At 38.0% G+C, this 21,385-nt stretch overlaps 1 protein-coding gene across 2 annotated transcripts in view; it reads right to left on the bottom strand.

Moving 5' to 3' along the window:
- The window catches only part of MYO1D (myosin ID), a 350,569-nt gene that overhangs the window by 178,089 nt on the left and 151,095 nt on the right, over window positions 1-21,385 (bottom strand). For both annotated transcript variants that reach the window (XM_059907002.1, XM_059907003.1), the window contains exon 16: window positions 15,240-15,447. In XM_059907002.1, the coding sequence (XP_059762985.1) occupies window positions 15,240-15,447 (208 nt within the window). The remainder of the gene's footprint in view (window positions 1-15,239; window positions 15,448-21,385) is intronic.

The raw sequence follows: 21,385 nt of genomic DNA, 5'->3' as shown, positions 1-21,385 counted from the left end.
CCTCAGTCTATATAATGGGTGTGTGTGCACACATGCATGCACACACGCACGTGCATGCATGTGTAGGTATGTCTAGAATTAACAATGTGGTTAAAAAGGAATCATACTGAACATCCTGTTTTGTAACATATATTCTCACTTAACATTTACCATGAGCACTTGATGTTATTAAATTTATTTATATTGTCACTGTTAATGGTTGCTTAGTTTTCTATTGTAGGGATCTACCACAATTTATATGACTCACTTCTTAACATTTTTCTCCATTATTTTCCACTTTCATGAGAAATACTGAAGAGAAAATTCTTACAACTGAATTTTTACATGAATTTTCAAGAATTTCCTTAGTATAAATTTCTACAAGTATAATTGCTAGATTAGAGGCAAACCCAACTTTTAGATTTTTTGGAAACACACTGCTAAACTACTGTCCAGAGAGTTCTCACCAATTTACTCTCATGCCGGTAGTAAACATATCATCAACAACACTGTGTAGGATTAAAAGAAAAAAAAAACAAACCCTGAGTATTTGATAGGTGAAAATATAGTGGCGGGCCATTTTTCTTTTTTTCTGGTGGACTTATTGTCTATAGTTTTCCTCAGTTTTCTAGTGAGGTATTTATTTCATTTCTTTGGAAGGGCCTTTTGTACGTTAATGGTATTTATACTCTGCATGTGCTGAAATGAAAAAGATCGAGTTTAAAGCCACTATACGTCTCCCCATAAAGAGAAACTGAATGCTCTAAATATATGCAATAAATAATGATACATTTCCCAGAACATTTGAATATTTCATAAACTTTTTTTTTTGGTTAGCAAAACTTAATAGTCCAAGCAGAATGTGTTTAAATGTGCCAGGACAAAGATATAAGCAATTTCTGACACACTTAGATTTCTTGGTGCTATAGCAAGAAAAAGACTAAAGTAAACCTCAACACCATAGCCCTTACACTTAAACCACATATATTCTTTTATATACCTAATAGGATATGAGGATATATTTTGTCACCCATAAAGTGTCTTGGCTTAATGAAATATGTGGCAAAATTATGTACTTCAGAAAGGCCTTTTTAAAAAGGTAGTTTTGAAAATCATTTTTTTTGGGGGGTGATATTTTACGTGAAATATCAGCATTGCCACTAGGTAGTGAATACCCATTATGATATTTTCATCGTTGCCTTTAATATGTGTCACCCAATTACTTCCAAAAGGATCGGAGGGAACTTACATAAAAGGTACATAGACAAGGGGGCTTCCCTGGTGGCAAGGTGGTTAAGAATCCGCCTGCCAATGCAGGGGACACGGGTTTGAGCCCTGGTCCGGGAGGATCCCACATGTCACGGAGCAACTAAGCCCGTGCGCCACAACTACTGAGCCTGTGCTCTAGAGCCCGCGAGCCACAACTACTGAGCCCGTGTGCTACAACTACTGAAGCCCATGCGCCTAGAGCCGGTGCTTCGCAACGAGAAGCCACTGCAATGAGAAGCCCGCCCACTGCAACGAAGAGTAGCCCCCGCTCGCTGCAACTAGAGAAAACCCGCGTGCAGCAACGAAGACCCAACGCAGCCAAAAATAAATAAAATAAATAATTTTTTTAAAAAAAAGGTACATAGACAACATAGTCACCCAACTGAGGATAAAAGGACAGGTAGGCAATGGGTGGGGGTCTCAGTAGGAAGGGTGACAGTCACACTTGAAACCCCAGCTAAGAATGGTTCCTGGATCTGAGTACAAATCTGAACCCTGAACTTCCTGGCAGCTTCAGCAAATGGGAAACTTAATGAGTTGCATGGGTTTCATTATTTAATAAGATTGGTAATTAAATATTCCCTGCACCCAAATACGTTTTTAATTTTTAAACAATAATTTTTTTCGAGGAGGAAGAAAAATTAATTGCTCAGCAGTGATTTGATGGTATTTTGTTTGGCTTGGCTGTCTTCCTCCAGCCAAGCTTTTGGTGTACACCTCCTATCTATAAGATCTTTCATTTGAGTCCGGGATAGCAATCCTCACTGAACTGTTCACAAGTTTTTAATTTAATGTTAACACCTATTCATTGAATCACTTCCCTTTCACTAATTAATTCCTTACAAAGAGTCAATCTCTTGAGTTCCCAGCAATTAAAAAGAAAAGTGCAATGAAAATGGAGCCACTTTTTTTTTTTTTTCCTTCCGCCACCTATAGGGGCCAGAAAATGTTGTCATGGTGACAACAGCTGCTGGGTTATGAGTGACAGGTCTCAAGAGAGAAGTGTCTTGGAAAGGGAAGATCTCAAGTTAAAAAAAAAGTGGTGAGAGAGAACGAATGCAAGCTCTTTCACTAAGCATGGTGGGAGCTCAGTTGAAAGGTGTATTTAACTAGCAAAGAATAAAAGAAGTATTTCCCCCTTTCTTTCAACTAACATAGGAAATGTTTTCCTTCCAAAGGAGAACAGATTTCTTTTAAGCAAATCTCAAGCATATGTACATATCTTGGCATAATTACATTTTAAAATTGGGATTCACACTGATGCACCAAATTGGTTGCCTTAGTAATGAGATATCACCCGGGCAACGGATTTGCTGCTCTTTCAGGAGAGCAAATCATCTGCTTCCAACTTACACGGGAACAGGCTGGGGAAGGGGCGGCAGTGGCTTCTTATTGGCAGTATCTGAGAGGAGATAAATAAACAAATTATTTTTGACATGTCATCATTATTTTCCAAATATGCTTTTATCTTTTTTATTCCTCAGTTGGGTGGGAGGAGGAAAAGGGTGGGGAGGGGGGTACGGAAAAAGAAAGAAAGAGAAAGAAAGAAAGAAAGAGAGAGAGAGAGAGAGAAAGAAAGGATGCTCTGTTGTTCTAATGTTAAATTTTTGCTGAAGCATTTTTATTGTTCTAAAAGGGCTTTGCATTTGTCAATATGTAAATACTAAATGGCATCAGTTATTGGCTTACATTATAAATCAACAGAAATTTTCTTCACAATAATAAAAATCAATGACTTGTACTGAATAATGTTATTTTATTAGGACTGCTTAGTAACATATGTAGGGGTAAGGCTTCAACATTCAATAATCACTTATTAAATGTCTTGTAGATGATAAATACTCCTTGATTTCTTCATTAAGAACATACATACTTTCCCATACCTATGTTCATTACCATATTACCATGATTTACCAACAAATGTTCAACATACTTTCTTCCTGGAGGATTCTAGTACTTGGTGTGTTTTTCTTCTCTTCCTGTACTCTGCCTTTCATCCTGATCATCTTTAACATGCTGGTTATTAATCAACCAGTGATCTCCCAATTGCCAGATTAAGTGAGCACTTTCAGTCCTTTATTTTGTTGGATGATTCTGTGTTTGACACTGCTGATCATTCCTTCTTACTTGAAATTTGTTACTTCCTCTGCTTCCCTGACTCATACATCCAATATGCTGGTCATCTTGACTCGAATGTCTCAGAGGCACTTTGAACTATGCCCCAAACTATTAATTTCCTCCAAATACGCTCCTGCCTCTGCACCCCTTCTCTCAAGTTGCAGAGACTTTGTACAGTATAGTGTGGAAACAGAATATTGTAAGCCACAACCAAAAACAAACAAAAAAACCCCCAATCAAATCAGAGGCTGCCAGCCTTTACTAGCAGTTATTAATGAGGAACCATGACAGAATAGAAATGGTTGACCCAGGTGCTTTGAGAAGACAAATCCACAGCTAGCTCTTTACCTCTTGTTAGATAAACAGGGGAAAGGTTAGTAAATATTTATAAACTTGTGATAAAATTCAGCTAAATTTAATTCTGTCATCACAAGTTGCATGGCTGCCATGTATATTTGCATCTTAATTGTCCTAATTTCTAAGGAGGGCAAAGAACTCTCCTGTAACATTGAAAGGGCAGTTTCAGTAATTCCAAGGACTGAGACTAGTATACATTTATTATGGAAAACAACATTTGTTTGGTATTTTTGTAGAACTTTGTTCCCTGTTTTTGTCATAGGAAGTTTAGTTTACCCACTAACCTTAGTGCCAATTAACCTGCTATCACATCAATGACCCAGCTCCAACGAACTCAATCTGTATAAATGGTTTATGAAATAGAGATTAAGATCTGTCCTCCCTACAATGGACTTTCAAGTAAAACGTGAATCTAACAGAGTTGTTCTCCAACTTTTTGGCATCTCTCCTTCTTCCAAAAAGCCTTCTCTCCCAGCTCAGGTAGGTGACGCTTCTCTGAGCCCACCTGGCAGTCGTTACCTACTCAACAGTGTCACCATTACTCTACTGCACTGGTTGAGTGCTAACACATCTCCCTTCTGCCTCGGCTGTCAGCTTCCTCTGGATGGACCCCTGTCTTGTTCGTTGTATATCCCTATTCAGTAATGAATGGACAAATCCATGTTTATTACTCATTTAAAATACATGAGTGCTCTTCTCCCACCCGGCCACACATCACAGTGTTGGAAAGGACATTAGCTACCTGTTTCTTCTCACCTCCTACTGAAAAGACATAATGTCAATGGTGGTCATTTGATCAAAGGCACATCTTTCTTTATTTCTTTCAATACTAGCTGAGGTCAAGCAGCGTATTTTTGACCATAAATATTCCCCATGAATAAAGCAGTGAGTTGACTGGCACTGGGGGCAACCTCTCTTATCACAGAGCCATGCCTCCCCCACCCTTCCTGTAATTCAGCTCATGCTTTGTCCACAGTCATCCAGACACACCTTTCCCAACCCACTCCTGGCTCGAAAGTAACTTTTACCACAACAAGTAAAACTCTTCTCCTGGAGCATGTATTCTCAGTAAAAGAGAGTCACTGATCACTTTTCATTACCGTACATATGTCAAGAGCTGATTCATACAGGAAACATCAGTGTTTCCTTCCAATCGTAGTAAAGATATATCTTAGTTCACATACTCAATAGTCAATGACTCAGACAGCACTAGGGCCAAATCACCTTCTTCTTCCTCTCGGAGCATGATGCCACCATCATCTTCGTGGCTGGTTTTATAAACTTTTCTTCAATAGTGTGAGTCATACCTGTTTTTCCTATAAGGAGTGCACACTGAATGATGCTAGTGTGGTATAAGTGAATAGGGGTTAAAAGTGTGCAGAAGGCTGTACCACTGGGTTCAAACCCCAGCTGTGGGGTCCACTATTGGTGTGACCTCCAGCAAGGCACTCAGCTATTCACGTGGCTTAAGTTCCCTTTCCTATTAGATGAAAAATACTGATAGACACTCATTCACAGAGTTCTTATAAAGATTTAGTTAATATATGCAAAATGCTCAGAATAGTGCCTGCCACTCAGTAAAGATTAGCTACTATATTAGTAGCTTTTTTTTTTTTTTTTAATTTAAGGGCAAAAGTAATCAATTTCATATGAGAGATAATTATTTTGCTTTTAGTCTGAGAAATAAAACACTTGACTGGTTTCACAAAGAAGCCGGTGAGCTTTGTTTGAAAATAACGTGAAAGCCCCATAGCTTCATGCTACTACTTGACAAAGTTTCACAATAAACAATACATCAGGGAATAGGGGCAAATGAATAACTACACCAATACGATCTAATTTTCAGATAATGATTCACACTTTTTCTCTGGTTGGTTTACAAAATTATTATACTCAGACCTATATTAACCTTTGCGATTACTTATAATTAATAGTGATGATACTATTCTCAGTTTCAGAATTTGCTATTTTCATTATACGTTTATGCTTTTATGAGTCACTCTTAACTCTTCACAAGATCCTTCTTGTGATTGGGACTATAATATAACCCAACAATAAGAATGTAAAGTGCTGGTGACCTAAATGGGAAGGAAATCCAAAAAAGAGGGGATATATGTATATGTATAACTGATTCATTTTGCTGTACAGTAGAAACTAACACAACGTTGTAAAGCAACTATACTCCAATAAAAATTAATTAAAAAAAGAATGAAAAATGCGAATTTAACAAATAAATACAAGAACATAAAAATAATATTAAATTATTAATTGGGAAAAAACAACCAGGGCAGTCTTTGTGATACATGAGCTGCCTTTTTTTAATAATTTTTAAAAATATTTACTTATTTATTTTTGGCTACGCTGGGTCTTCGTAGCTGCACACGGGCTTTTTCTAGCTGTGGCGAGCAGGGGCTGCTCTTCATTGCGGTGCGCAGGCTTCTCATTGTGGTGACTTCTCTTGTTGCGGAGCACGGGCTCTAGGTGTGCAGGGTTCAGTAGTTGCGGTACACAGGCTCAGTAGTTGCGGCATGTGGGCCCTAGAGCACATGGGCTTCAGTGCTTTAGGTGCGCTGGCTTGAGTAGTTGCAGCACACGTGCTCAGTAGTTGCGGCACGTGGGCCCTAGAGCGCACAGGCTTCAGTAGTTGTAGCACGCGGGCTCAGGAGTTGTGGCACACGGACTTCAGTAGTTGCAGCATGTGGGCTCAGTAGTTGTGGTGCACAGGCTTAGCTGCTCTGCGGCACGTGGGATCTTCCCGGACCAGGGCTCGAACCCGTGTACCCTGCATTGGCAGGCAGATTCTCAACCACTGTGCCACCAGGGAAGCCCTATACAATTCCATCTTGAATTCCACATGAAATTAGAAACGACAATCACATATCATTTTAGCCTACATTTTGAGTATTTTATTTCACTAACTTGATGTCTTTTCCTCCTTTCTCAGCATTACATCACCTTTTTTTCTCTTTCACATCTTTTCCACACTTTCTCCTCCACTCATTCCTTTGTTCTCCCCTGTCCTGCCTTTGAGATTGCACCAATTTTGTTATGACCTAATAATCAAGCCACTACTATCCTTTCAGGCAGATACCAGACAAGCAAAAATAAAATTCTGGGAGCCAAGTGATCCAGGAGGCTGACTGATCTGAACACTGATAGCATGAAGCTTTTGTATTTCCCATATAAACATGTCTGTAATTTCACATGACTATAATAGAAGATTGACAACTGATTTCAGATTCGAGCTTGACTATGGACCCCACAGCTCATGTGTCATGGGTGCTACAAGCTGTGAGCCATATTTAGGATTGAAATAAAACCCACAAAATCTCGTGGCATGGAGTGTGGAGCAGGTCAGAGGCTAGCATAATTTAAATTTTCAAAGGGCTGGCAGCTCTTGCTGCTGGGGAATTCGGGAGTTGTAATTGTGATCTCAGGGTGACCACAAATTGCTTGGAGAAAAATGATTAGAGCCTTAAGATATTAATTTAAGAAAGAATATCTATGCTTAGTAGCCTTCAGTATGTGGCAGAGGAGGGGCCTTGGTCTCTTAACTACAACACGGCACACTGGAAAGGATAAATCTATTCCTAGAGCTAGGATCAAAGCTGTGGGATCTGAATTGGCCCAAATACATAACACAGTGACCAGTTAAGATGTCTGTCTATAATCGATTATAGATGCCCTTTAAGAAAGGGCCAATTTCCCCAAAAGAAGACACAATTCACAAAAGCATCTATTTGTCTTATAGGTGGGTCAAGAAAGCCACTCTTCAAAATCCATCACCTCATTCCACATTTGTTGGTAATGGCCACACAAAAGATGAAGTCTCCCAGTACTTTTCTATCTCCCTTGGAGAATCCATTTTTAATATCACCTTATATGATGATTTTGATCTTGTCCTATGATACCCTACGATGAGAACATACATTTAAAACTATACATGCACCAAAAAAATAAGGGAGTTTCTTGAGGGGTTCTGTACCCTACTCCTTTTCTTTCTTTCTTTTTTTTTTAATAAGCTCTCTCTCTCTTTTTAATATTTATTTATTTGGCTGTGCCCGGTCTTAGTTGCGGCACGTGGGATCTTTTCTTAGTTGCAGCATGCAGGATCTTTAGTTGTGGCATGTGGGATCCAGTTCTCTGACCAGGGATCGAACCCAGGTCCCCTGCATTGGGAGCGCAGAGTCTTAACTGCTGGACAACCAGGGAAGTTCCCCCACTCCTTTTCTGAGAGAGCAAAATATTTAAAACTAAGTGAGTACAGAATATTAGAGAACGGTGATGCTTTGTAACGCATTTGGTGAGATATTTTCATTAAAAATCAGTTAACGGTTAACTACCAGTTAACAGTGAAAACTATAGTCTTCTTTCAGGATCTCCCCAACCACACAACAAGTAAGCATCTTTATTTTCTGGGAATTAATGAATACAACGTATAGAAGATGGATGATAGGAAACACCAAATCAGGAAGGTACAGGATGAAGATGGAAAAAAGCTAAAAGGAAATCAGCTCGGACAGCTCTGCTGCACAACACACTTAAAACAATCATTACACATGTTGACAGCCCTGTGTGTTTGCTGCTGAACTGACTACCGATGTCTCGGCACCTCCTTGCTTAAAGCTGTAATTCTGAAAACTGTAGTTTCTTCGGTGCTGTCTAGAAATTCCACCTTATTTGATTTCTCATTCAAATGTGATGTAAGGAACACACACAAGCTCCAGTGTAGAGGGTGTGTGGGGAAATGAAGCAATTGCATATTATGAAAGGAAGAGAAGATGATCTTAAAAAAAAAAAATCCCACTGGCTACACAGCTTCATTTCTTTTAATTCAATGATGCAAACATGTGGTACTACATCCAGGGCTTCTTAGAAAATGATTTTTTAAATACAGGCATACCTCATTTTATTGCCCTTCACAGATTTTTTTTTTTTTTTTTAACAAATTGAAGGTTTGTGGCAGCCCTGCATCTAGCAAGTCGATCAGTGCCACTTTTCCAACAGCATTTGCTCACTTCGTGTCTCTGTATCACATTTCAGTAATTCTCAGAATATTTCAAACCTTCTCGTTATTTTTTTTAACATCCGTATTGGAGTATAATTGCTTTACAATGGTTTGTTAGTTTCTGCTGTATAACAAAGTGAATCAGCTATATGTATACATATATCCCCATATCCCCTCCCTCTTAAGCCTCCCTCCCACCCTCCCTATCCTACCCCTCTAGGTGGACACAAAGCACCGAGCTGATCTCCCTGTGCTATGCGGCTGCTTCCCACTAGCTATCTATTTTACATTTGGTAGTGTATATATGTCCATGCCACTCTCTCACTTTGTCCCAGCTTACCCTTCCCCCTCCCCGTGTTCTCAAGTCCATTCTCTACATCTGCGTCTTTATTCCTGCCCTGCCCCTAGGTTCTTCAGAACCTTTTTTTTTTTTTTTTTAGATTCCATATATATGTGTTAGCATACGGTATTTGTTTTTCTCTTTCTGACTTACTTCACTCTGTATGACAGACTCTAGGTCCATCCACCTCACTGCAAATAACTCAATTTCATTTCTTTTTATGGCTGAGTAATATTCCATTGTATATATGTGCCACATCTTCTTTATCAGTTCATCTGTTGATGGACACTTGGGTTGCTTCCATGTCCTGGCTATTGTAAATAGTGCTGCAATGAACATTGTGGTACATGTCTCTCTTTTTTTTTTTTATAATTCTCTTTTTTGGCTATTACTTTTCTCTCTTATTTATTTATGGCTGTGTTGGGTCTTCGTTTCTGTGCGAGGGCTTTCTCCAGTTGTGGCAAGCGGGGGCCACTCTTCATCGCGGTGCGCGGGCCTCTCACTATCGCGGCCTCTCTTGTTGCGGAGCACAGGCTCCAGACGCGCAGGCTCAGTAATTGCGGCTCACGGGCCCAATTGCTCCGCGGCATGTGGGATCTTCCCAGACCAGGGCACGAACCCGTGTCCCCTGCACTGGCAGGCAGATTCTCAACCACTGCGCCACCAGGGAAGCCCACATGTCTCTTTTTGAATTATGGTTTTCTCATCGTTCTCAATGGTGAAAAACTGAAACCACTTCCTCTAAGATCAGGAATAAGACAAGGTTGCCCACTCTCACCACTATTATTCAATATAGTTTTGCAAGTTTTAGTCATGGCAATCAGAGAAGAAAAAGAAATAAAAGGAATCCAAATTGGAAAAGAAGAAGTAAGACTGTCACTGTTTGCAGATGACCTTCTCATTATTATTATATGTGTTATGGTGATCTGTGATCAGTGATCTTTGATGTTACTACTTCAAAAAGATTATGACTCGCTGAAGGCTCAGATGATGGTTAGCATTTTTTAGCCATGAAAGTGTTTTTAAATTAAGGTATGTACATTCTTTTTACATATAATTTTACTGCATACTTAGCAGACGATAGTATTATGTGAACATAACTTGTATGTGCGCTGGGATACCAAAAGTTCATGTAATTTACTTTACTGCAATATTCGCTTTATTTGTGGTGATCTGGAACCGAACCTGCAGTATCTCTGAGGTATGCCTGTATTCAGGCAAAACATTCAGATTTTAGGTCATCCAGAAAGGGTATTTGTAAGAATGAAAATATCCAGTGCTTCAGTGAGGCAAGCTCTTTCACTCATCAGTTGGTGGGACCATACACCGGCACAATCTTTCTGGAAGCCATTTGATAACAGGTATAGAAAATCTTAAAAGTACGCATCTTTTAACCCAACAATTTTGTGTCTATGCATTTATTCCAAGAAAATAATCGAGGATGTTTACAAATAATTAATAGTAGTAATAGCAGTAGCAGTAGTAATAACAACAGGTATCATTATTGAACTTGGTGTTAGGCAGTACTCTAAGTAAACAGAGATGTGCCCTGCAATGGGACCTGTAAGAATGTATCACTGGAAATACCCAAACATCCAGTAATAGCAGACAGATTGAGGAAACTCTAGTAAATCATATTAAGGACTAAGTCAGTTATTATAAATATGCAAATAAGTGTTTACACGTGTAAAGTTATAACAAAAAATATTATACAATGGTATGTTATGATTTAAATTTATGTATAATATAAAAAAATTACATTTTAAAACTATAAAAGGATTTATATTTTTTCACGATTCTACATGAACTTGTATTGCTATTACTTATGTACTATAAAACCAATAAAATTCTTTGAAATCTAGAGGGTTATTTCTTAAAAAAAGATATTTCTAGCAATTTCAAAAATCCTCTAAAATGTCAAGCATATGACCAAGTATATGAAGAGAAACAAGATGCAATACACGGATTATCCATAATTCTTGATACCAAGTGGTTAATGGTTTAGATGGTGACAGTGGAGAACTAGACATTTTTTTATGAATCAGAAAGCAACATAGTTTGTATCTCCTCTGCAATCTTTGTGGTTATACAGTTTATTCCTTTAAGAACAATTAATTTTGGAGGTTCTGGTTTTAGGCAACATCACTGATTCTTCCAACTTGACACTGAATCTCTACTAAGGCACAGAACAGGTACTAAAAGCCACGTTCTCACATGTTAAAACCTATTAAGATGTACTATAATAAACACAGTATGATTCTAGCATAGGAATTGACCATGGAACAAAATAGTGAGTCCTGAAATAGATTCAAGCATATATGGGCATTTAATATTAGACAAAGGTGGGATTTCAATTTAGTGGAAAAAAGAGAGGAATTTTTTAAATAAATGGAATTGAATAGCTGGATCAAAATAGAGTTGGACCCTTACATCACACCATGTACAAAATGAAATCCCAGATCTATAATTTGTTTCTGGAAGAAACTCAAAAACTATAAAGAAAAAGACATATTTCATTACATTCAGTGAAAAAATTTCACATCAAAGAGTATACCATGAACAGAATCAAATGACAAATGACAGCTTGGGAAAAATAGCTGCAACACATAAAGATAATAGCTCCCAGAAATTCCTAAGAAAAAGGCAAACAATCCAACAGAAAAATGGGCCACTGATAAAAATGAGTAACAGAGGAGGCAATCCAAAAAGCCAATAAACACACCCTTGCTAGTAGTCATGAAAATAAAAAATGAAATAGTAGAAACGAGGTAGCATTTCTTACTGATAAGAATGGAAAAAATTCACACACTTGGTGTGTTACCTTTGGATGGTGGGATTTTAGGTGGTTTCCCATGGATTTCCTTATACTTTTCATTATGGTTTGAATTTGTTTTTACAATGAGCGCACTTTAATTATACGATAAAAAAGACAAAGCTAATTTTTATTTAAAAAGGAAATTAAAAAAATCAATTGCTGGGGAGTCTTGTTTAAAATAGCATCTCCTGATGCTGCCTCTACAGCGTCACACGACATTCCCATAAGGAAACAGAAAAATTGAAAACACGTCACATGGAAAGTTAGGTGACTGATGACCTCTTCCCAGAAACTGAAATTCTCACGAATTTTATGGCCCGTGGAGTTGGTTCGAAGAACATAATCAGTAGATCACGTGTATCGTACTCTAGGATGGTGTGCCTGAGAATTTAGAGGGAGGTCATCCCCTACTCACTGCCTTATGGTTAAGAAACGCAAGATCTACACCACAGAGAAGACTGGACAGCTTTCCCTCCATGGCGCAGGTGATGGTTTTTGAAGCAGCCATCCCTTGTCTTTTAGAATCTCTCTTTTCTGGGTAGAAATTGTAATTTCTCACCAGAAAGCAAGCAGAGGTGCTGTAGAGAGAGAGGACTGAGAAAGGACGAGTCCTAGTAGGCGTGTATATCTCGAATTCAACCTTTTCTGTAAGGGCTGGGCCCTGGGGTGGGGAGGGACAGGGTGGGCCCCATCTTTGGCTGAGAGCTGCAACAGGTTAAAGTCTGTGGGACACTGACAATTGTGAAAGAAGTAAACAAAATGCCGATGTAGATTTAAGAAGAGGATTCTACCAGCCAACAAGTGGAAAGAAGGTGAGTTCACGGTAGGGTGACTATTGTATCATTTGTCACCCATGCTGGGACACTTTGAGAGTGAAAGGTTTCCTACTAATATTTACAACAGACCACAGTCATAAACCAGGACTGTCCCAACCAAACTGACAGGTATGGTCATCCTGGCTCAGGGCCAAGCCCTGAGTCTGGTCAATGTCTTGGATAGGTATGAAGAAGAAAGGCAAAGTAGCAGATCTGCAACAACAAAATATCCCACTGCTAAGTAGGGAAGATCAAAAGTAAGGATTTGAATATACAGAAGAACAGATGCGTGAAAATAACTTACTATGGCAGACAAAAAACAGAGATTCACCTTGCAAATTTACAAGCTGTCTTGAGAAAGAAAACAGAACGGAGTAAAAGCAATATTAAAAAAAACAATTAATAGAAGGAAACTGTTCTAAGATGAAACAGAATTTAGTATTCCACTTCAAAAGTTTTCCTGAGTTCTAGGAAAAATAAATGAATGAGACCAACACTCAGAAACATCTTGGCAACTGGAAGAGAACTTTTATAATCTGCATATGATATAATCTTTTACCCAGAAAAACTAATAGAATCAACAAATATGAATCAAGAAACGTTTCATTCTGGATGCAGTTAAACCAACATAAGCCAATATTACTTCTCTATACCAACACTGACACATAGAAAATATAATAGAAACACAATAATAAAAGCACAGCAGCTACAAAAACAATAAAATATCTAGGAATTAACTATGACTTCATAAGACCTCTCTAAGTCTAAAAGTCAAAAAAATGATTTAAATAAGCCTATTCAATACTCTTAAGATGATTTAATATTATAAAAATGTTAATCCTTTCAAATTAACCTATAAATTCAATGCAATCCTAATAAAAAGTATTGTTGAATTTAATGAACTCAATAAACAGATTAAAATTTATATTACAGAATAAAGGTCTATGTATAGAATAATCAACCTCAATAAAGAAGAGTAGAGAAGATGGACTTATCCTACCATATACTAAAACATACTACAATAAAAACTATATGGCATTAGTATGAAAAGAGGCAGATACAAAAATGGAACAGAATAGAGCACTCAGAAACAGAATACGTATATATGTATATGTATATATATATATATAAACTTCATACATAATAAAAGTGGCACCACAAATCAATAGGGAAAGAACAGATTATTTAGTATTTAGATGGTATTGAGAAAACTTGCTCACCATACAGAAGAAAGTAAAACTGGATTCCTAGAGAGAACCACATACATAGATGGATTCTGAATGGATTAAAGACCTAAATGTGAAAGGTAAAACTATACAGTTCATAGAATAAAACACAGGATAGTACCTTTGTGACCTAGATACAAGGAAAGCCCTCTTAAATAAAATTCCAAGGCACAAAATATAAGGCCAAAAAAAAAAATATCGAAGAATTTGATTATGTCAAAATTAAGGATTCTCTTCAACAAAGCACATTAGAAAGTTCATTAGAATGCCGACAGAATAGGAGAATATATTTATAATATCTAAAGTGAATAAGAGATTAATGTCTAAAATAGTCAAGGAATTCCTGCTAATCAACAAGAAAATGATACCAATTACAGTAGAAAAATGGATAAAAGATATGAACAGGCAGTTTATAGGAAACCCCAAAAAGCAAACAAGCATTTAATGAGATGCTCAAATTCAATGGTAATCAGAGAAATAGGAAGTAAAACAACAATGAGATATCATTATACTTACTAGTCTGGCAAAATTTAGGTACCTGGATGATACTGGTAAGGATGTGGGCACATAGTAACCTCTACATACAAACTGGTGATGTGCAAACTGGCAGACATTCTGGAGAGGAGCCTGGCACTACTTATACCAATTAGGTCTACATATACCCAATGACCCAGCCACCTTTCCCCTGATGGATACCCCAAGGACATTCTCCTAGAGGAACACGATTTCTTTTTATATGCATATATAATTTTTTTACATTAAAATGGTTCAATCAGAAGGTATGGAAATGGGTAAGAGGGATAAAAAGAAATACCTGAGTGATTGAATGAAATGAGAAGGGGCCCTGCACAGATCAATGATGACAGGTACCATGGTCTTACGAGGATCGTTGAGTGAGCACTGCACACCTTGGCAAGTGCTGGTGGTGGGTCGTGATGGGTGAGGGAGGTGGTTTCACACAGGCTGGCCAAGCTTTTGAATTATAAGATAGAAAAAGTCCTTTATGCAGTTAAGCTGAGGCAAACAACTCAGTTAACTGCAAGAGACAAAAACCAGACTGCTTCAGACATCTCTCTGATTCTAAATACCAGAAGACAAAATAGCTTCAGAGTTCTGAGGATAAAATAATTTTGAGTTCACACAGCCCAGTAAGTTTTCCATGTGTGAAGGCAACAGAAAACACTCTTAAGATATGCATATAGATGCAAAAAATATACCATCGTGAACATTTCTTGAATCAAAGAAAACATTCAACTCATCTTTAAGAACATAAAACTAAGGTCTTATCCTTATATATAAAATATTAAATTACCTTTTGTAGAAAGAGGACAATCCTTACGAGCATCTGGGCACGGAGCTCTTCCAAGGTAAACAATGTTTGGGGTGTTCGAATGAAAATTTTGGTCTTCCCATAAGCTACATCATCCTGAAAGCCACAATGTTTAATCAGTTTCTTGACAGCCTCTTTGTCTGAAGGGAGGTCATGGTTGGGCCAGGTGAATTCAGAGATCATTTTGTACCTGGATGAAAAAAAGAACACGGCACGGATTAAGGGAGAAAAACCATGTGGTATCAATAGATGCAGAAAAGCTACCCAATAAAATTCAAGATGCTTCATAGAAAGAAAGAAGAAAAAACTTCTTAGCAAACTAGGAATAGGGATGAATTTCATTAGCCTGATAAGAGTCATAGAAAAAGGCTTCAATAAAATACAACACTCCTTCAATAAAATACAACACTCCTTCAATAAAATACAACACTCACTAAACAAGGATTAGAAGGTTATTCCTTAATTTAATAAAAGCTATTTGCCAAAAACTTGCAGCAAATATTATTTGTAATGTGGCAACCTTGGAAAGCATTGTCTTTACAAACAAAAACAAGAAAAGGATGCCTCTATCATGGGTTTTTGAACTGGTAAATGACAGGGGAAGGAACAAAACATTACTTATGAACAATATGACTCGCTTCAAAGGACATCAAGCAGATCTTCAGATAAACTATCATCACTAAAAGAAAACTAAGCACAGTTCTGCACATAAGGTCAATACACAGATCATTTGCAATTCTACATACAAGCAGCCAACAGTTCCTCAATACGTGGCCCTCTCATAGGTTAGTTTACTACACACCAGCTTCTTCTTGAGGGTGACCGTGAGCAAAACAGTAGTCACAGAGTCTCAGCCTTTTGTAGCCTAATCTCACGAGTGACATCCCATCACTTTTGACGTATTCCATTTTGCTAGAAGCAATTCACTAGGGCCAGCCCATACACACAGGAAGGGGATTACACAGGCGTGAATACCAGTAGGTGGGGATCACTGGGACCAGCTTAGAAGGCTGCCTACTGCAGTGCTTTTCCTCCACTCCTGGTGCAAAGTTGTTTAATACATGTAGTCAAATTTAGTAATGTTTTTCACATACTGCATCTGAATTTTAAGTCATAGTGAGAAAGGCTTTCCTCACATTCAGGTTACAGAGTAATTCACCTATGGGTTCTTCTAGTACTTATATGTTTTCATTTTTTATATTTAGATCTCTGATCCATTTGGAGTTTATTTTGATATGGGTCCACATGATACGGATCCAACTTTTGACAAAAGGCTATTTCCGATATGATTTACTAAAACGTCTGTCTTTCTCCCTCTGATTTAATATGCCATCTTATCATATGCTAAATTTTCATATGTACTTCAGTTCATTTCTGGGTTTTCTGGTCTGTTTCATTGCTTTGTCTGTCCCTCTGCCCCACCAGTACTGCAAATTTCTAATTATAGATGTTATAAGTATATTTTAATATCTGGTGGTCTCTTCTCCTTCTTTTCCTTTTTAAAGGTCTTTCTAGATATTCCTATGTGTTCATTTTTCTATATGAACTTTAGAATCAATTTGCATAGTTCCAGGGAAAAACTATCACAAAACAAATGAATCCTTTCTGGTATTTTTATTGGGTTCCCATGTTAAATTCATTAAATTTAGCTATGATGTCGAGTTGTCCTATCCAAGAAAAAGGGATATCATTCCATTAGTTCAAGTCTACTTTCGTGCCTTTCAGGAGTCTTCACATTTTCCTCCTAGGGCTTTACACATTTCTGGTTAAGATACTATGTATCTAAGGGGCATGTGATCCCTTCTTCTTGATGTCTCTCTCTTTTCCTGATTTCCATCTTAGCTTCCACAACAGCACACTCTCTGGCTTCCTTCTGTCTCTCCGGATATCTCTTCTCAATCTCATTTTCTGGCAACTCCTCATTACTGGACCCCCAAATGTTGGAGTGTCCCAGAGCTCATATCAGGCCCTCTTCTCTCTATGTACAACCTCCCACATCACTTCATCTATTCCATCCACTTTATTTTTCAACTCATGCATTTATTATCCCAAGCCCAGTTCTCAGTTCTGAGCTTCAGACTCACATATCCAATGCCTATATAGACCTAAAGGCATCTTAAATTCCTCTTTCAGTCCTTCCTACCTCAATGTCCTCAGTTACTAAAGCCAGAATCCTGGGAGTCATATTTGATCCCTTCTCTTCTCTATCATTCCTTCTAATCCATCATCAAGTCTATTGACTCCACCTCCAAAATATATTTAAAATTCAACTATTCTCATCTTTACTGCTACAATCCTAATATAAGCCACCATCAAGTTTACTACAATAGACTCCTAACCAGTTTTCCATTTCCTCTTCAATCCATTCTGCATATTTAGCAGCCAGAGTAGTATTCCAAAAAGCCTCACATCATTTTTATCTTTTACTGCTCTCCTGCTTTCATTATTCTACTCCAGTCACCTTGGCCTTCTTCAGGGCCCTGTAATGCGGTTGCCTCTTTCTTGCCTTGGAGACTTTGCATATGCTGTTCCCATTGCCTGGAATGCTTTTTAATCTACTCTTTGAAAGGCTGAGACTCCTTAGAGTCTTTTTTTGATTTTCCTTCATCAACCATCAACCCTCACCCCCATTATTCCTCTCTAGGGCAGCCAGATGGGTTTCTTTTCCTCACACCATTCATCACAGTTTGTAATCATATTGATTTGTGTGTTTGTCTGTTGAATGTCAGTCTATGGGTACCATGAAGGCAGGAATTTTGTTTTGTTCCCCACTATATGCCATGTGCCTATCATGTTGTCCACCATACAATGAGGAACGAGATATCTACTGAATGAAAGAATGGAAGAAAATACATTTAAAAGTCTAGTCACTTGCCAGATAGAGACAGAAACAGAAACCAGAGTTCTAATATGAAGAGAAAGGTAATATTAAGCAACGTCATGTGAAAAAAGGAAATAAAATCTAAAAACTTCCAAATTCATTATAAAACTCTCGAGAGAATAAGAGTCAACAGGGAGTAATGGCATTTGTTTAAAGTTTTAGGCATGTTGCAGAAACTAGAAGCAATCCTACTGCCACACTGCTCAGCTAACACATCAGGATAACGGCGCCCTTCCTTTCTTCCTGACGGTCAAGGGCATGCCTCAAGTTCTTCAGCAAACCAGCATCCTGAACTTGCAAATTAAAAAGCTAAATTCATCTGCTTTCTGACAACTAGTTTTACCTCCCTGAAAGACTTTAGCAGCTTTTAAGGTTATCGGTACATTTAAAATCCTTCTCTCTCTTTTTCAATAAAAGAATGAAAATGAAAATGACAAGTAGAAATTTAGGTTCAAAGCTAGCTTACAAAAAATCTGCAGAATCTAAAAGCACAAACTCATTGCGGAAAATATTACTTTTTCTCCCACCAGGACTGAAAACATTGATCCAATGTCCTACACACCTTCCATCCTACCCCATGTCCCATTGTTAATTAGTTCAATCAGTATGACAATAAAATGTCAATTTTTCAATGTGAACAAACTCATTTTATGTAAAGTGGCAGATAAACACAGCCTGCAGAGGAGGGATAGACCATCTTCCCAGATGCACATCCCACCATCTCATCCAGCACTCTTCCTAGATGAGTCTAGTAGAGAGGACCTAATCTCGACTTAGATAGTCATCAACTGGAGAGACTTCAGTCTTCCCACAATTCTGTCTTTTAAAGGGCAAGTCTGACACTTTTATTGTGATTATTAATATGTTTCAATTTTCTCAACTTCTCATTTAATGTTTTCTATTAGTTGTGCTTTCTCTTCGTTGCTTTTTACCCTGTTTTCTCTTGGGTAGACTGAGTTTTCTTTATTCCATTTTATTCCTTCCTCTGATAAAGCCGCACATTCAGTTGTGAGGCGGTGCACTCTTAAAGACGGTAGGTTCAGGAGGCAACTGCCTGAGCTCAGACACGGCTACACCACTACCTGGCTCCGTGACCTGAGGCAAGTTCCTTAACCTCTGTGTGCCTCGGTTTCCTCATCTGCATAAAATGGGGGTAACACACTCTCCTCATCTGGTTGCCAGCTTTAGGGACAGACTACATGCAGATTGTTTACAACAGTGCTGGGTACATATGGTGGGAGCACTTCATGATGTCAGCACTATTATTATTATCATTCTGAAAAATTAAATATGTAAAAATTTATTTATGTAAAAATACATACTATTTCCTGTCTAGTTAATTAACATCTATGCTCTTCCCATAAGGAGTACAAAAGTCTTTACTTCTCTGTATTTCTCACTACTATTTTAATTTTTGCTGCAAATGATTACTACAGACTTTTTCCCCCTTACAATCAATATTTGTTCAGATTTCACAAAAAGTTTTACCTACTTATTTGTTCAATGTTGCTTTTTTGCATTCCATATTTCCCTCCTGCATTTATTCTCCTTTTTGCTAAAGTATACCCTCTAGAGATTTTTCAGAGGGTCTATGACCCTCTCAGAATAGTAAACTTTCTGAGCCTGTATTATGTCAGAAAACATTTTTATTTTGCCCACACTCTTGAATGATAACTTGGCATGGAATAAAATTCTAAGCATAAACTTCATTCCCCTTCACTATGAAGATACTGCTCCCTTGTCTGTTTACACTGAATGTTGCTAATGAGAAGTCTAATGTCAGTATGAGTCTCACTCCCTCACAGGTAGTTTGCCTTTCTTCTTGGGAGCTCTAAGCATTTTTATTTATGTCTAACATTCTGAAAGTGAACATAATGTACTTAAGTTTCATTAAAAAACTTCGTATGTTTTACACTCAGTGTATTCTTTCAATCTGACTCCTAGACTCTTCTTTCCTTCTGGAGCTCCAGTTAGATGGCTTTTGGCCCTCCTGGATTAACCTTACACGCAGCTTGACCTTTCTTTAGTACTTCCCATCTCTTTTTCTTTGTGAAGAGGTCTGGAAGAAGTCTGCAGCTTGATCCTCTAGCTCACTAAGTTGTTTAAAAGAAGTTTAGTTAAGAAAAAAATTTTTCTAATTGTGGTAAACTTTACGTATAGTAAAATGCACACATTTAAGTACACGAATCAGTAAGTTTGAAAAATGTGTACACCCATGGAACTGACATGCCAATCAAGATACAGATCATCTCCATAATCTCAAAGAGTTCCCCCATTGCCCTTCCCCCTTTCCAGTTAACCCCCAACCCAGAGCAAAGCACTGCTCTGATTTCTATCTGTTCTTAAACTTCATATAAATGGCAGCATAAAGAAATTACTCTTCGGTGACTCCTTTTCCACATAATGTTTTATTCATCCATGTTGTTGCTGTATTAGCCATTCATTCTCTTTAATGCTGATTAGTAACCATTGTATGATTACACTACAAATTGCTGACTCCTTCTATTGATGGACAATTCACTCTTTCATTGTGCTTGATCTGGTTTTCATTTTCTAAATCTCTAATTAGTTCTTTTAAATAACTACCTGTTCTTGTTTCTAACTTTGTATTCCTATTTTAGGACCATAATTCTCTCCTTTATCTCTTGGAGAATATGAAATAGGCTTATTCTAATGTCTTTCACTCCTTGCTCTGGTCCCTTGGGGGTGAGGTTTTTTTTTTATTTGTTGAGCTTATTGTCTCTTTTTCATTGGTCTGGCCTTTCTCAGATGTTTGACTGTTATCTTGTCTCCTTCCCCAGAGTCCTTCTATGTACGTGTACATCTTGGCCTTTGTTGGCCTCTTGTTACGTGGCTACTTTTGCTTCCTGAGTCTCGGCCAATATACCTATGATGTCTCCGTTCCAGTTGCTGAGGTGGTTACTTGGCCTGGCCATTATGGCAACCTCCCGGTGCTGCAGCTGGGTAAACTCCAGCACAGTAGCTGAGATGCTTCCTGAATGGCAGCTCAAGCCTCACAAGGCAGTCCTTCCTTAAAACTGTGACCTTGGCTTACTTCTGGGTCTTCATGTCTGCTTCATATTGTATTTAGGAGTGATTCACATCTTAGGAGGTATTTAGGAGGTTCACTGAGAATCCCCCTTTTGATTCCATGGTGTGGCTATGCATTAACGTGGCTTTAAATACACATATTTTATATTATTGGGGGATGTTCTGGAGTGGGAATGGGAGATTTAAGCTTGTACTC

Source organism: Balaenoptera ricei, chromosome 20 (assembly GCF_028023285.1).
Source record: "Balaenoptera ricei isolate mBalRic1 chromosome 20, mBalRic1.hap2, whole genome shotgun sequence".
Classification (NCBI taxonomy): domain Eukaryota; kingdom Metazoa; phylum Chordata; class Mammalia; order Artiodactyla; family Balaenopteridae; genus Balaenoptera; species Balaenoptera ricei.
This window is presented reverse-complemented; position numbering and strand designations above follow the sequence as displayed.